Source organism: Larimichthys crocea, chromosome VI, assembly GCF_000972845.2.
Source record: "Larimichthys crocea isolate SSNF chromosome VI, L_crocea_2.0, whole genome shotgun sequence".
NCBI lineage: Eukaryota > Metazoa > Chordata > Actinopteri > Sciaenidae > Larimichthys > Larimichthys crocea.
The window spans coordinates 7,712,217-7,728,525 of record NC_040016.1 but is presented as its reverse complement, the minus strand read 5'-3'; the positions used below and the strand labels follow the sequence as shown (position 1 = coordinate 7,728,525).

Here is a 16,309-nt window from a genome sequence, read left to right as displayed (position 1 = left end):
CGGCGCAAATGTTTGACAGGCTTAAGCACGGACCAATAGAATTACTGTAAGTGAGCTGGAAAGGGGCGGGATGTAGGAGATCCTATGTCATCAACTCAAGGCGCTTTGTTGTTCTTTCGGGATAGAAAAACGGAGACAATTATTGCTAGTATATTGTAAACAACGGTCGGACTAAGCAAGGATAATATTTAATTTGGTTCAGTCTTATCAAAAGCCGACCAAATGTGGGGTTAAACCCGATGACGTGTGGTGGAAAGTGTTGTATTTGTGGGAGCTAGTGAGCTAGCATTAGCCACTCCACGGAAGGAATTCCAGGCACTGGGAAGAAGAGGAGAAACCTCTGCTGGGATGTTTTACGCAAGTTGTACGAAAACTGTGTTCTACAGGTCCGCCTGCAACCACGGCGACATAACCCCGAAGTATGTATCCGTTTGACTGATATCAAATTGCAGGAACAATTTGATAGTGCTTTCTCTTATAAGCGTGAACGTGCCAGTTTAGCGAGTTAGCCACGTAGCTTTCACTGGGAAGTCATTTAAAATGGCGGAAGGTTGGCCCATTCCTTCGGCCCTTGTCTTCATGCTGTTGAGTTTGAGTGCCTGGGCTCTTGGCTCTTGTCCTGCGCCTTGCTCGTGTTCAAAAGGGCAAGATGAGGTTCATGTTTTGGACTGCAACAGGAAAAAGCTGTCCACAGCTCCCCTGGACCCACCGGACGGGATAACACAAGTGTAAGTACAAACGGAGATGGATAGATGTGTTGAAGTTAGTCCTGTGCTGAATCAACGACACTGATTTGTTGCTCAACCAACCAAGGGATGCACCACAACACACCGAGAAAGCCCATTTAGATCTATCATGGCCACTTGACTCACACATGATAAGACTGTATTTGAAGTTTATGTGCATATTTCAGAAAATATTATGAAGACAACAATTAAAAAAAAAAAGTTAGAAAGACAAAATATTTCACAGTTATCCATTCTCTTTGTGAAATATAAACCAAAACAGTATTACTCACTCACACTCAGCGGCCACTTTAATAGGTACACCTCAATAAAAACAGCCACAGTGTAGTGTCAACACTACAGACCTTTTAACTTCAACTTTATTTATTTATATAGCACCTTTCATACTGATTTGTAGCCCAAAGTGCTTCACGGAGCAGAGTAAAAACAGAAATAGACAACAGAGTAGTTGCATGGCAAAAATGGAAATTAAAAGAAAAGTAAAAACATAAAACTACAACAATAAAACAAATAAGAAGAAAATAACCTATAGGGTATAAAGGCATAATTTAAGAACAGTTGCGGTAAAAGTAGATATGACCTGTACAGTAAATAAGAACCAGAGAAATAAAAATAAATAAATAAATAAAGGTATGAGGTGCAGTCCCTCAGATCCTTTAGTAAGTCCTGACGTCTTGAATGTTACATGTTTTGTTGAAACCGCTCTAGAGATGTATTTATGTTTGCAGTTGGATGTTGTCGTCTGTTGATTTTTATTGCCTGCTTTCTCATTTTATACCCCCCTTTTTATTATTGTAATACAATACAGTTCAGCAGCGCTATGAGTTAATGATTGCTTCAACATCAAACCGATAAAAATAGGACATTATAATCTTCATGACGGTAGCATTTGTTGCTGTGCTGTTGTATTGAAGGATGCAGGTTTTGGGTAGGTCACACTAAAACATATATAAAAGTAAAATAAATGATATAAACATTTCATACACACAACAGAAAAGTGATATCAGATAAAATTAATTAAGTACAGTACCATACTAAAATACATCATACACAGTATAAACAAGTGAAATACAACTACCATGTGCGGCCCACAATGCCACAGTACACGCCTAACCAAACTCTGGTCATGTGGGTTATTACTCTCCACATTAAACAAGTATTTAAGTACATTTTGATGCATTTAAGACTATTTCTGTTGCCTTTAAACCTGATCTTATTTCTTACGTACTATCCTCTTTAAACATAATACTGATACTACTACTATTAGGAGTGTAATCCATGGTCTGACTGATGCAGAGGACTTTAATCTTGAGGATGAGGTTCCCATTACGATTATTCCACAGCAGATTTTTTAGCAATCCTTTTTAATATGATACTAATGTTGTGTTGAATTTCATTTCAGCACCATGAATCACAATGAGTTGACTGTTGTTCCCTTTTTTGGCGATGCGTCCTCAAATATCACCTCGCTGTCATTGTAAGTATACAATTCCCTTCAGGTTTCCCTGCCTCTCCCATCACTGCTCAAACAAATACTCAGAATAAGTCTTCAGTTTCTTTGTGTAAATCTATGCCTCAGTTAAGCAATATTACACGAGAGGGTGTTTTTTAACGTCATTATTGGCACGACAGTGATGTGGCCTCTTAGCGTCATTGAAGTGCCAATAAAAAGTTAAAGCACACCCTCAAGTGTAATATTGCGATTATACAACAATAACCAACTTAAATAAAATATATCATCAAAAGATATTCATGTTTTTGGCCAATTTCTTCTTAGAATAAACATTTCTTTGCTCGCCGTTTCTGTCCTGGTCTCTGTTTCTATGGAGATACACGGGGTCTGACTAATACCTGGAAAACAATCAGTCACAGCAGTAGACTCCTACATGTATTGGAACCGAGTTCACTACTCCAGCAAGTAGTAGCGCAGCTTATTCACATTTGTTTACATATTTCAGGACATGACAATGTGGAGATGGCGGAGTAATGTTTTTAGTGATTAGTCAGGTGTGCTGTCATGCTGATTTGAGCACGTTCTAAACGTCTAGTTGACCAGTCAGATTGCTCGGTCGGACCTACTTGTTGTATAATTTATGTTAAAGATCGACATCTTCTGTCTGTGCTGCTATTCTCTGATTGCTTCAGTTCTTCAAAAAACAGCTTTCAGCTTATGAATCAGAGCACGTCATCTGGTGTAGTGTGTTTACACGCCGCTCCCAAAGAAAAAATAAATGCTTTAAACAACTTTACGAAAGTAAAAACAAACATTTATTTAACTTGAAGTTGAAGAATTGCACACCAGACTTTTGATGCCTTATTGTATCTTGTATACAGATACCTAAACATTGGTATGATTCAATTAGGCATCGTCTTTGGTTACACAGCAACACATGCAAGTGTTTTTTAACTAATACTTGATTTTTTATTCTATGATTCAGAGTCCACAATCGGATCTCAGAGCTGTTGATGCATCAGCTACAGCCATACGTTTCCTTGGAGACACTGGACCTGACGTCCAATTCCATCTCTGAGCTCAAAGTTGGATCCTTCCCCTCCATGCAACTGAAATATCTGTAAGCAAACACTGCTTATTTAAATCACCTTCGTTTGATCTTTTTTTGTTCTTTCACTGGAAAAGTAGGAAGCAAGCCTGCACAAATATTTCAGTGACAGAAAGAATTAAGACTGAAATCTAAAGTAACTGCAGTTGTAAACTAATGGTATAAGAAGGCTCAGTGAAATTGGTTTAATACAACTATAAAGTATACTACTGTATATTTACTATACAGCACAAGACATTTGAAATATGCTTGTCAAGTCAGAGCAGTTTGTGGTAAGAAGGCATCTTGTTGTAGACCAATTGGCTTTGTGGTGTCCCCTTCTCTGGATATTAATTTGGTACAATAGGTGTAACTAAAGAGCAAACATTATTCTCATTGCTGATTTTGCCTCTAATTTTTCTGCTCTTGTATCATTTAGAAATTTGAGTAATAACAAGATCAGCGTCCTCGAGCCTGGCTGCTTTGAAAACATCTCCAGCTCCCTGCTGGTGCTGAAGCTGAACAGAAACAGATTAGTTGCGCTGCCATCCAAAGTCTTCAAACTTCCACAGCTTCAGTTCCTGTAAGTATTGTATGTAGGTGCAAAACTAATCTATTTCTACGTCGATTTACAAGTTTGAATTATGTTGTAGCAACTCTGACTTAAGTAGGTGGATGATTTTGTGTAACTCCAATTTAAAAAATATTCCAATGGCATTGTTGTAGTTTTTGTTTTTTGTATGAATGCACTAAAAACAAACAAACTTGATACTTACTCTCATTGCAGTGAAATAAAGCGCAATAAGATCAAGATAGTGGACAGCCTGACATTCAAGGGGATGGACTCACTGAAGTCACTGAAGATGCAGCGGAATGGCATCACTAAGCTCATGGATGGAGCCTTTTTTGGGCTTGAAAACATTGAAGAACTGTGAGGACACGCTTTAAATTCTCCTTCAACACTTTCTGGTCACATTGTTAGCCATATTCACTCCATTTATGACAAAATCAAATAAATATATGTAAAGACAGCTGTTTTTGTTGATACCATTTTATTTTTCTCTTCTGTGTCTCAGAGAGCTGGAGCACAATAACCTAACTGAGGTCAACAAAGGTTGGCTGTACGGCCTGTGCATGCTGCGTGTCCTGCGGGTCAGCCAGAACGCTGTCGGCATCATCCGACCAGACGCCTGGGAGTTTTGTGAAAAGCTGCAGGAACTGTGAGTGTGCTGCTTCGGAGCTAAAATCCTCAGAGTCTCCACTTTCCTTAATCAGCCCTGGGCTCTGAAACTCATTCTGTGTGCTCAGAGGAGTTATTGTTATCTTGCTGCAGTACTGTTGAGTGTTTAGAGCTGATTCAGTCGTGTCTTGCCCACGGTGGATGTACTGGATACATTTTTAACACATTTCTTTCCCCTATAAAATGTCTCACTTTGGAATACCATTTTTGAATGTGGAGTTAGATTAATATACAGGACTGCTGTTAATTGTTAAATTGTTGTTTGAACTAATTTTTCTCATATTTGTGGTTGTTTTGTGCAGAGACTTGTCCTTCAATCATTTGACAAGGCTTGAGGAGACTGCTTTCGTCGGATTAGGTCTCCTGGAGAGCCTGAACCTAGGAGAAAACTCTCTCAGCCATTTGGGAGAGGGAGTGTTCAGTGGCCTCGCAAGTCTACGCACCCTGTGAGTGTTCTTAAAGAAACCTGTCTAAATAGGTTTGATCTTAGAAGTGAAATGAAGCGTAGTATCCAAAATGTAATTAAGTCCTGGCTTCTTCTTGGCTCTGTGCAATTCTCATTAAGGTTGCTGACAACAGCAGGTCTGTTTGTTTCACTTTTCATGTGTCTTGACCTGTCACGAATAGACTAGTCTCCACCAGTCTTCACACTGTAGCTGAGCCAGAGGCTAAGAGATGTGGGTTGATTGAATATTTGACAGTGTGGGAAGAGAAAAACTCCTTCTGCTTGGTTTACTTTTTAATACTTCATTAAGCACAGGCAAAATAATTTACACGATAATGTCCTCATTTAATTATACACCCCATATCGGTGCCACAAAGTACATTGTTTGGGTCCAAATTAGGACTGAACAATTACTTGAAATATTACCTAAATGGCAATATCCAAATCACTGGGCTGCAATTTTTCTTGATAAAATGTGTCATAACATGCTCTTATAAATGAAGCATTGTGGTGCTACAGAGGATGCCCTGGCCTGCAAATCCTATTCTCCACCGAACATGCTTATTCGGCACAGATCCCAACAGAATTATTAGTTGGCAATTCCGAACCATAGTACACCACCACAAAAGCTTTGAAAATGCTGTGTAGCTATGACTCAGAACATTAGCCTAATTATAAGAAAGCATGTCTTCGTCATACATTTATCTGATGTGTTGTGATGAGAAGAGAGGAAGTTGTGAACTTATTATTTGCTACACAGAGTCCAACTGAAGCCACTGAACTGAAAGAAGAAAGGGGGTCACATTTGGGAGTTTGACGATCCTGAGAGCTTTCATTAGAGAGGGGAACTGCAGAGTGCCAAAGTTCTTTCAGAGGTGGCCAGGCATGAGGAAGAAAAATCAAGAGAGTTCATAACCCATCCTGTAAACACAAAGCCTTTCTGGGGTTTCTAGTGAACTCATGAACTGTCCTAGTGCTAAACAGAGCCAATTAATTCCCCCTCTTTAGAACAGCAGAGGCAGTGAGCTGTAACACACTGTGGAAGTCTTAGATTGTTAGTCTGCCAACTGAGAGTCACTGCCACTGACGGCCACAGTGGAGATAATACGTCCTCTCTGTGGTCTTTTAAAAAAGAAAAACTTTGTAGGAGTCCTTTCATCTCCAGTCTCTGTAGACAGTGTTTGATATCTAAAATATGACTCTTTGTTTTTCAGGGATATCCGCAATAATGAAATCTCCTGGGCCATTGAAGACTCCATTGGTGTCTTTGAAGGGATGAAGAAGCTGAACACTCTGTGAGGACACTCAGATTGTACACTTTATAGATAGAAAGGAATACCAGTGTTCCTGGCTTGATGCAATCTTCCTGATGTTAATGTTGAGCGTTATTCAGATAGATCTGTTTGTACTTTACAGGTTTTGTTTTGCTGTGTAATTGTTCCACAAGTTTATTCTAAGTTGCAGTGAAAGGTCTGTCAAATGTCGTAATAAAAAGCCGCTGACACCATGGTGCACAGTGTGCAATAAAATGTTACCCAGCGGCAGGTTTTGTGGCAACTGTTTTACTGACCATCATTTGAAATGTTTTCATTTTCCAGAATCTTACAGCAGAACAAAATAAAATCAATCACTAAGAAAGCGTTTGAGGGCCTGGAGGAGCTGGAGCACCTGTGAGTAAAGCCACACTGCCACACTCTTGTTTCTCCAGACAGTTTTATTTGTGTTTCAGAGGGATCTGTTGTTGTTAAACGATTAAAGATAGCTTTCATTACCACTGTGCCGTTGTTGCTGTCTTGTGCTTGTGAAACGGGATGCCATTTTAAAATCACATCCGAGGTGTGTCTGATCCATATTTTCGTTCCCTCTGCAGGGATCTCAGCAAGAATGGCATCATGTCGATACACCCGGAGGCGTTGTCCCATACGAAGCTCAAAGTGTTGTGAGTAGACACAAACTGAATATTACAGCGCTCACAAGCCAGCTTTCCCCTGTCTTAATATTGTTCCTTCGACTAATTTATCATCATTGCTTTCATTAAAAAGTAATTATAGTGATTAAGTAACACTGCAGTAGTCATATCCTGTTATTAATTAGTTTGCTGCTTTAATAGAATATAGCACTATTTTATTGGCGAGTGGATAAAGTGGCTTTACGTGATAACTTGTAATTAAGATTTATTTTAGGGTTGGTAAGTGTATTAAAACATGGTTCTGTAAATGTTTTTAGCACTTAATCAGCTTTCCTGATGATTAAGATAATTTGATTCGATTTGCATGGTTGGTTGACTTTTAACATCTCCTGCTGGCTGGTTTTAAAATGAGAACTCTGGTGTGCACTTTGAACAGTGTATATGCCTTTAAAGATGAAATTTCCACTTTCTTTATGCAGAATCTGTTTATTCGCAGTGGTTTTATGAAGCTGTGTATCATTGTTTGTTTATTTACTGTTTTGTTTGTGTTTTTAGTTCTCTAGCAGGGTTGTGTTTTTTTTATATATCTGAACAAAATTGCCTCAGGTGATATTCAAGTTTTATAAACTCACCTTTGGGGTTCAGATAAACAAGGCTATTTTAACAAGTATCATCACTCATTGTTAGAGAGCCACAAGAAGTCTGTTTTTATGATATTTGGTGTTCTAAAATACAGCTACTCCTGCTTGCCTGCTCACTGTTACTCAGTTACGCAAGCAGCATTGGACTTACACTATGTTCTATGAGTCCAACAGCCCTCTTTAAATAATTCAACAAAATTGAAACTTAATTTCAAGCAAGCAAATGCAAGTTTCCATTTCTAAAAGGTCAAATCATAAATTACCAAAATGTCCACAGACATTTGGAAATCCCAAATTCATATTCATTTGTTCAGTGGGTTCATATCATCTTTTTTTTTTTTACAGTAGTTTGAAAATCGCAATTAATTTCACAATGCCCCATCTGACACTGCCTTTATTACCTTTCTGTTCTCAGTGTGCTGAACACGAGCAGCCTGCTGTGTGACTGTCACATGCAGTGGCTGGGGCCTTGGCTGACTGACAGCCAGTTCCAGCAGTCTGTCTCTGCTATCTGTGCTCATCCTGCCAGCCATCTTGGTCGCAACGTCCTTTCCATCAGTCCTGAAGAGTTTGTTTGTGGTCAGTCCCATTCTCTATTTTTTTTATTTTATTTTCATTCTCTTCCCAGCCTGATCCAATATTACTCTTCAGTGAGCACATTAGAAAATGGAAATGGCATTGAGTTTCTGGGATGTTTTGAAATCACTGAAATGTATGGTGGATTATTAGTTTCACACAGCAGCGTCTTGTTTCACTTTGGAGGTTTTGTTCACAGGTTTTATAAACAAAATGTGCAAGATCATAAAATCCTATTTTTCAGTCCTGAAGTTGACCACCATATTGCTCTTCTTGTGTTGGTATATTTCATATAAAATGTCATGTTTTTGTTTTTGTTTTTGTTTTCATGTTTCTGTCCCTGCACCTCCACAGATGATTTCCCCAAGCCTCGTATCACAACTCACCCAGAGACATCTGTGGCATTGCGTGGGAACAACGTGACTCTGAACTGCATCGCGTCCAGCAGCAGTGATTCACCGATGACCACAGCTTGGCGGAAGGATGGGGAGGTGCTGTATGATGCAGAAGTGCAAAACTACGCCCGGTACCAAGAGGGGGAGCTGATCTACACCACTGTTCTCCACCTCCTCAACGTCAACTTCACTGATGAGGGGCGCTACCAGTGTGTGGTCTCCAATCACTTCGGTGCCAACTATTCAAACCGGGCGAAGCTCACCGTCAATGGTGAGGATTTTTGTCATGAAGGGGACTGATAATTGTCAGTGGAGGATCGGCGATCTTTTATTTTTTATTTATTTATTATTATTATTTATTATTGTTTGTTTAGTGAGATTGTGTCCTTACTCGATGCAGTAACTTGCAAATGTTTAAGACAACATAACATAACTTCTGTTTGACCTCTCATCACTGTCCCTCGACTTTCTGTCTTCTATCTTTCAGCGCTGCCATCCTTTCTTAAGACTCCCATGGATCTAACGATCCGGACTGGGACAATGGCCAGGCTGGAGTGTGCTGCCGAAGGCCATCCATCACCCCAAATTGCATGGCAGAAGGACGGTGGCACTGACTTCCCTGCTGCCCGAGAGCGCAGAATGCATGTAATGCCTGATGACGACATCTTCTTCATTGCTAACGTGAAGACAGAAGACATGGGAGTGTACAGCTGCACGGCCCAAAACGCAGCTGGCAGTCTGTCTGCAAACGCTACTCTCACCGTCCTGGGTAAGTCACCCACCTGATTAACAGAGCGTGTTACTAATGTTTTCCTACTGGGTCATTTTCGGCTGAGTCACTCCACTCAAATTGGCTGCTCATTTATGTGTGTCACTCATTATACATCCTTGTTTTGGTGTTTCCTCCTTTTTAATTTTAACTAATAAAGATATAAATGCAAACCTTATTATACCGTGGTCATGGTAAATACTTAAATCTGTCTGAATGGAGCATCTCTGACACAACTGTTAGATTGCATTTCTTAACAGCTATGCTTCTGAGATTTGATTTAAGCTATACTGAAATATAATCAATAACTCGCTTAAAGTTTGTGATCACGGTTTAAACATTGTAACTTCAAAACTCTTTGATATTCTAAAAATAAAAAAAGCTGACCTCATGCATACCCATTTGAACAGTTTGACACAAATACCTCGGGGATCACCCTTTTAAAATCAAAAATCAATGAATCATCTTCTCTTCCAGAAACTCCATCCTTCATGCGACCGCTGGAAGACCGAACAGTGGCCCGTGGTGAAACTGCCGTGCTTCAGTGTATAGCTGGAGGCAGCCCAGCCCCTCGTCTCAACTGGACCAAAGATGACGGCCCTCTGGTTCTTACCGAGCGCCACTTCTTTGCTGCAGCCAACCAGCTCCTTATCATAGTTGATGCTGGTCCTGCCGATGCAGGGAAATACACCTGCATCATGTCTAACACTCTGGGAACAGAACGTGGCCACATCTACCTGAGCGTCTCCCCATCGCCAAACTGTGATACCAGCCCGGTCTACGACCAGGATGGCTGGACCACCGTGGGCATTGTGGTGATTGTGGTGGTGTGTTGCGTTGTTGGAACCTCACTGGTCTGGGTCATTGTCATTTATCACATGCGCAGGAAGAGCGAGGACTACAGTATCACCAACACAGGTTAGCAGCATCGACACACAGCCATCTGTGCTATAAAATAAATGTGCCATTCATTTGAAGCTTCCCCCCAACAGGGATGGCTGTTTGGAAACCGTGAAATGTGTCTATGGGGACGGCACTTTGTTGTGAGGATAAGACTGTTTCACAGAACTCGATACCGTGTAACAAAATATGTCTCTGTCTGTTCCAGATGAGATGAATTTGCCAGCAGACATCCCCAGCTACCTGTCCTCTCAGGGTACTTTGTCAGAGCCACAGGAAGGCTACAGTAACTCTGAGGCTGGCAGCCACCAGCAGCTCATGCCTCCTCTCTCCAATGGATATGTTCATAAGGGCACAGATGGTGAGTAATCTTCCTTCACAGGTTGGTGAATTTAATTGAAATGTTTGACTCTGGAACACAAACCTTCTCTCTCAGTGCTATGGATTATGTTATTTTTACTTTTTGTTTTCTTGTCATCAGGAATAATAACATATTAACCATTAGAGATATCTATATAACAGCTTTATTTCTATGTACATTCTTTTGTAGAAAATAGTTAATAACGGCCAAATTTCCTACTACTACTGCTAAGACAAGAACATTGTCATTAACTGTATTGTATACTGTATGGTGTAAGCACAGAATTCTGCATACTGCATATAGAAGCTAATATCTGCCTCCTGCAGCTGGAACCCAATAAAAAAGTTCCTGTAATATCTCTATAATTTTCATAAATATGTATGCTGTGCCTTTTCTTGTTTTTTGTCTTTGTAGTTTTCCGTATAATGCACAAATTAGATAAAGGACATTTTAATATTCCAATAATTTAACAACAGGTACTGATTGTTCGCCTGTGGTAGTCAATGATTCATTAATTTACAATGTAATGACTTGAGATATGACAACGTAATATCTGATAGAAGACTGACTTATATCTGCTGATTATAGATTATATTTCCAGATCATATTTGTTTGTGTTTTTGTTTTTTTTATCTAATGGATTTGGTTATGTCAGGATTGTGATCACAAGAAAACAAAGTTTGTCATCACAAATATCAAAAGGTTATTGCATGCTCACAAAGTCAAACTGTGACACACACACTCCTGCCGTCTGTACGAATCAATTCTGACATGCAAAACAAACGAAAACTTGAAATGCCTTTAAATAAAATACGCTGTATTTTTCAGGATTTAAAGATTTTGGACACTCTCATTCCTGTTATTGGGTTCTTGTTTCTGCTTTTGTGTTTTGGATAAGACCCTTGCTGAAACAAGACACTGACTAATTATTATGTATGTCCCAGGTGTGTGTTATGGAGACACAGGCAGTGAGGTGGAAACTGAGGGGAATGGCATGCTGCACTGCAGGGTTGGCTCTCTGTTCACTGGCCGCAGCAGCTTTCACCCTGGAGAGCCCCGTGAGGGACTAGCCGGACTCCCCACAGGTAAGTGTCACCTACACACATGTAGTGGGATAAGATTACTTCTGTATTCTTAGCTTTGACATTTTTGAGTTTTATTTTTTATTTTTTTACTTTTTGAAATGACTATATGTATGACTTTCTCTGGGCCTTTCAACTCGTCTTGTAAATATGTAGATGTATTTAATGTCTATACGTATGTATTTAATATAACATGTCAGCCAATTAAATAAGAGAATGCATATTCTTCTTAATCAATGCATACGAAGATGGACATATGATGTCCACACCATGTTGGTTTTAAATGTTTAACACATCTACTTTCTATGGCACCTCTTATAGACAATAGAGGAGGGAAGTACAACTGGAACAGTTTTGAAAACAAACAACAAACATATGCAAAGAAACAATTATCAAGATGTTTATTCTATCTTGCCAGGTGGTGCAGGTCCCCTGGTCATCTGCTCCGACTGTTACGACAACGCCAACATCTACTCTCGTACACGGGAGTACTGCCCCTACGCCTATCTCGGGGAGGACGACCCGCTGGATAAGACCCTACCAGGCCTGAAGGAGAGCTTCAGTGAGCATGCCCAGCACAAAGAGCTGGCACTGGGGAGCCTTATTAGTAACCGGGACTCTTCTGACTTTCTCACCTCACATGATAAAAGGTTGAGCAGCCACACTCCCCCGGAGCACTATGCTAATGGTGAGACTCGGAAACGTAAATTCCAATTTTACCCTTTAGAGAAAGATGGTGACACCATCCTTTGCCTGGGTGCAAACGATCATGTCCTACCTGCTGATGTGTGTTGGGGTAACATTTTTTCAATTTTCACCTTCCTGCAGCTGCTGATAGAAAAAAAAGCAGAATTCTGTAAATACCCCCCTCTCTTCTCATCATAAATCTTGTAGATGCTCTGTCAAGTTTGCTCTTAGCTTACCCTTTGTATTCACTATAAACACTGAGCTCACAGATTTACTGAAGCCAGTATTTTACAGATGAGCTGGTAAACTCAGAAGATTGTGTTTATTAGAGATATTGATCTTCCACATATGATCCGTTTAGGTACATGGAGCCTTGTTGTGTAGTTTGTTGAGGTGATTTGAGCACTTGCAGGCTTACATTATATTCTCTGAGATTGGAAACCAAAAACTAGTTACTTAACTAATCTAATAATTAAAAAGTCTGTCTGTGATTCTCATTTTCTCTGCTGATCAGTTATCATCAATCAGTTATGTTCAAATAGTTGTTTTATTTTTTTGTCCAAACACTCAAAAAAAAAAATCTAAAGGTATTCAAATCCCCACATTTGAGAATCTGGCTGGTCAATTACCAACCAGATATTTGTTAGTTTTAGTTAATTCATTACTTAAACAGGCGTCTAAGTGTTGTATTTTACTGTCTTTGCAGATTGTCTTCGTAGGTCCTTCTGGGGCGAAGGGGAAGATCCGTCCTCGAAACCCCAACCAGGCACGTCCCAGCACCCAGTGACTGTACACAGACCTCCTCTGACTTCCACTGCAGACGGAGCAGATGAGCAAAGCGAAGCAGGGGTGGACTGTTTTCCCAGAAAATGCACACAGGACCACAGAAGTGCCTCTAATAGGACTAACCCTCAGGAGCATCCTGCTCCCACATAGGTCCTTACACTCCGCCCACGTTCTGCCTCTGATTACTCGTTGCTGCACCCCCCCACCTTCCCTTCACCCACTACCTCCAAAGAGACTCCTCACATTCTGCCAAAGATGCTCTCTTGTATGTTTACATTCCCCTTTCACTCAAGAGGACATGCTAAAGTTCTCCACTGTGGAAAGACTTCTGTGTCATGCTGGAGAAATGGACCATAGATGTGTTCTCCTCCTTGACACCTCCACCTCTGCAGGACCCCTCTCTCCCCCAACCTTCACTCTTCTTTGTTCTCTTCCCAGAGAAAGCTATGAATGTATGCTTTAAAGAGCCATGTCGGATGCTGCTGTGAGAGAGCGCTGTGACATGGTCGAGTCTTAACAAGCTCTCTCCTCCGTCCCTTCTGCTGTGGGGCTGAAAGTTTGTCTCATCATTCCTGGTACAGACACCTGTTGGAGCAGCCTATATGACTTTAAAATTACAAAAAATCTGTTCCCGAATTGGGGGGGGGGGTTCTAAACAGGGGCCAGTCGAAGCTCCCTAACCAGCAGTTTGTGGTTATTGATATAGGAAAGAACACTGAAAACATATGTCCAACATTCCCTCAGCCATCCCGACTGACTCAAAACTATGCTATCTGGTATCCTGTTATGCAAATTCCAGAGACAGTGACACCAAAATGTGGTGTATATTATGAATATATATATATATATATATGAATATATCCTATATCATCTTTATCTGATCTTGTTTTTGTGCTATGTCAAATTGTTAATTTCTTCATTTTGTCTTCTTAATGATGAACAGCGTAAGCGTACAGGTTTTTTTTGCACATGTGACAATCATGGTTTTGCTGGCTATTTTCCAATGGTTGTCTATTGGATGGCCTTTCTAACAAGCGTTCTCAGTAACCTCGATCAGGTGACATTATGGTTTATATGTACAGTATGCACTGATTTGTTTCCCCTTTTGTAACACATTCTTAAAGGCACTTAATTTAATGGTGGTAAACTTCATTATGCAGTGCGCATGTGTCTTTTTTCTTTTCTTTTTTTTTCTTTTTTTTTTTAATTGTGAGGATTTTATCACAGTTTTATCTCAAAGGTTCACGATCCTTCCGTAGATATTGATTATGCCTAGGTTTTCACTTGGGACTGTGAAAAATGAGAATGTATTGTATTATTTTATACATGTATGTGTACATAAGGATAGTAATCTATTAAATTCTATGTCCTATTAGTCCATTTACAGAGAGGTTTGAGACATAGGCTGCAGAATTTTAAGCTTATTAATTTCAAGCCTTTTATTGCCCCTGAGGTTTTTACCTGTTGGTTCAGGTAACAAGATGATCACGTTCTAGAGCAACTTTTGTTTCTTCATAAACTAAAAGGCAATAATCAAACAGTTGCCAACTAACACCTAAATGAAACTGCCTCTCATGTAAAAGAATGTGCTCTTGTTTCATTAAGTTGTGCTCTTGATTATTGCACTTCAGTGGTGTGATTGGCTTTGTTTTTATACCTCAGACAACTAATTTGTTCAGTTTATTTAGCAAATTGAACTCTGTTGTTTGTTTATTGAGTACACCGAGCAAAAAACAGCGCAGTCTATTACAACAGTCGTGCAATAAATCATACCTTCATGGAGGTTATAATGTTCACTTTTCAGAGAGGTGCTGATTCAGCTGCATGGTCATTTTGGTGCTGTTGAATTGTGTTGCATTATTCTGATGGGTTTCTAAATAACAAACACCTCTCTGCATTCCACTGCAATAGCTTTAGATAGGTGTACACAATAAACTGGTGCCTGGCGAGTGTATATCATACTCACTACGTGACAACATATTTGAAAGTGTATTTTTGTTTTTCTCATTTCCATTAGATCGTCAGTACCAAGAGGATTTGTGATGTTCCTCTTCTTCCTCTTATGTGTGTGTTTGAGTGCACAAACTATTGCACAAAAGTCATTGGCCAATAATTCCTTAGAATTTAAATATGTATTGGTACACCTCTGCATCCTCAGTGGTATATGCAGGTGAAATTTGCATTTTAGTCACTCTTTTAGTTCTTTTATTGCCATATCGGCACGTTCCAAGCCTTTTGTTTTCAATTTGGCATTGCCTAAATCACTTGCCAGTATTTTATCAAGCCTAAAACCAACATGACCATATTTTGGACACTTAAGTAGAAGTGTTGTTTTCTTTTTGTTTGTTTTTTTGCTAGTTTTTGAAATAAAAAAATGAAAGCATGCAGTAATAAGTCAACATAGTGAAACTACATGTCAAGAGCCATACATGACCATTGGCCAATAATTTCTCAGAATTTATTACATGTATGTATCGGTACGCCTCCACCTTCTCAGCGGTATGTGCAGAGAGAACTGCCTTTCAGTTTTTCACACTTTTGGTTCTAACTTTTTTTTATATATATTTTATTGTTCATGCTTGCCTTCAATTGTCAGATCAACACATTCCATGCCTTTCGTTTTGAATTTGGAATGACCTTGAACACCTGGTATTATTTTGCCAGCCTGAAACATGACTTGACATTGTAATCGAACTTAATGCCGGAGAGGCCACACATTGGTTTACTATTCAATATTTTCTGCCAACAAAAAATAACATAATAATGTGCATTTGTATTGTTTTATTCTCTGAACGTCCTTTATGACTTTATACCAAAGTTTAGCAGTAACTGAGCTGGCAATATCCAATGCTGCTTTTTTTTTGTATTGTTTGAAGTTCAAGCGTTTTGTTTCCAATAGTATTTTTGGACCTTGTTTGCCTGTACATTCTGTAAAGCATGTCTAAAGAGCCTTTTTGTTACGTAGCCATTACTCAAACATTAAACATGAATTCTGATAAATTTGTTTGGATCATGATGTTACTGCCACGGTGCTAGTATATTTTTCACATCAGCGATTATTTACATATCTCTACACTATCCTTAGACTTGTTCAGTTTGTGCACGAACAGGTCTCTTAACTTTAGTAACCACAATCCGATAGTTATACCAGTCACATTAACTAGCCTAGCTGTAGCAATGGCCTCTGTTTCCTCTCCTGGGGCCTCATGTACAAAGACTTGGATTTCCTACT

The 16,309-nt window shown here is 39.6% G+C and overlaps 1 protein-coding gene across 1 annotated transcript; it reads left to right on the top strand.

Moving 5' to 3' along the window:
- The first annotated feature begins 80 nt into the window (after nt 1-80).
- On the top strand, nt 81-16,078 carry lrig2 (leucine-rich repeats and immunoglobulin-like domains 2). The gene is made up of 18 exons (XM_010755693.3): nt 81-728; nt 2,149-2,223; nt 3,185-3,319; nt 3,726-3,869; nt 4,074-4,217; nt 4,363-4,506; nt 4,829-4,972; nt 6,186-6,266; nt 6,570-6,641; nt 6,842-6,910; nt 7,937-8,100; nt 8,452-8,763; nt 8,980-9,261; nt 9,739-10,179; nt 10,370-10,522; nt 11,467-11,607; nt 12,023-12,292; nt 12,998-16,078. The coding sequence occupies exons 1-18, from the start codon at nt 541-543 to the stop codon at nt 13,225-13,227; spliced, it is 3,189 nt and encodes a 1,062-aa protein (XP_010753995.2). The 5' UTR covers nt 81-540; the 3' UTR covers nt 13,228-16,078.
- Nucleotides 16,079-16,309: the final 231 nt, after the last annotated feature.

Bases quoted from the DNA above. Each gene is read 5' to 3' on its own strand.
- lrig2 (XM_010755693.3), top strand. From the start codon at position 541: ATGGCGGAAGGTTGGCCCATTCCTTCGGCCCTTGTCTTCATGCTGTTG. The intron at 4,973-6,185 runs GTGAGTGTTCTT...TTTGTTTTTCAG, and splicing joins CTCGCAAGTCTACGCACCCT to GGATATCCGCAATAATGAAA. The intron at 10,523-11,466 runs GTGAGTAATCTT...TGTATGTCCCAG, and splicing joins TGTTCATAAGGGCACAGATG to GTGTGTGTTATGGAGACACA.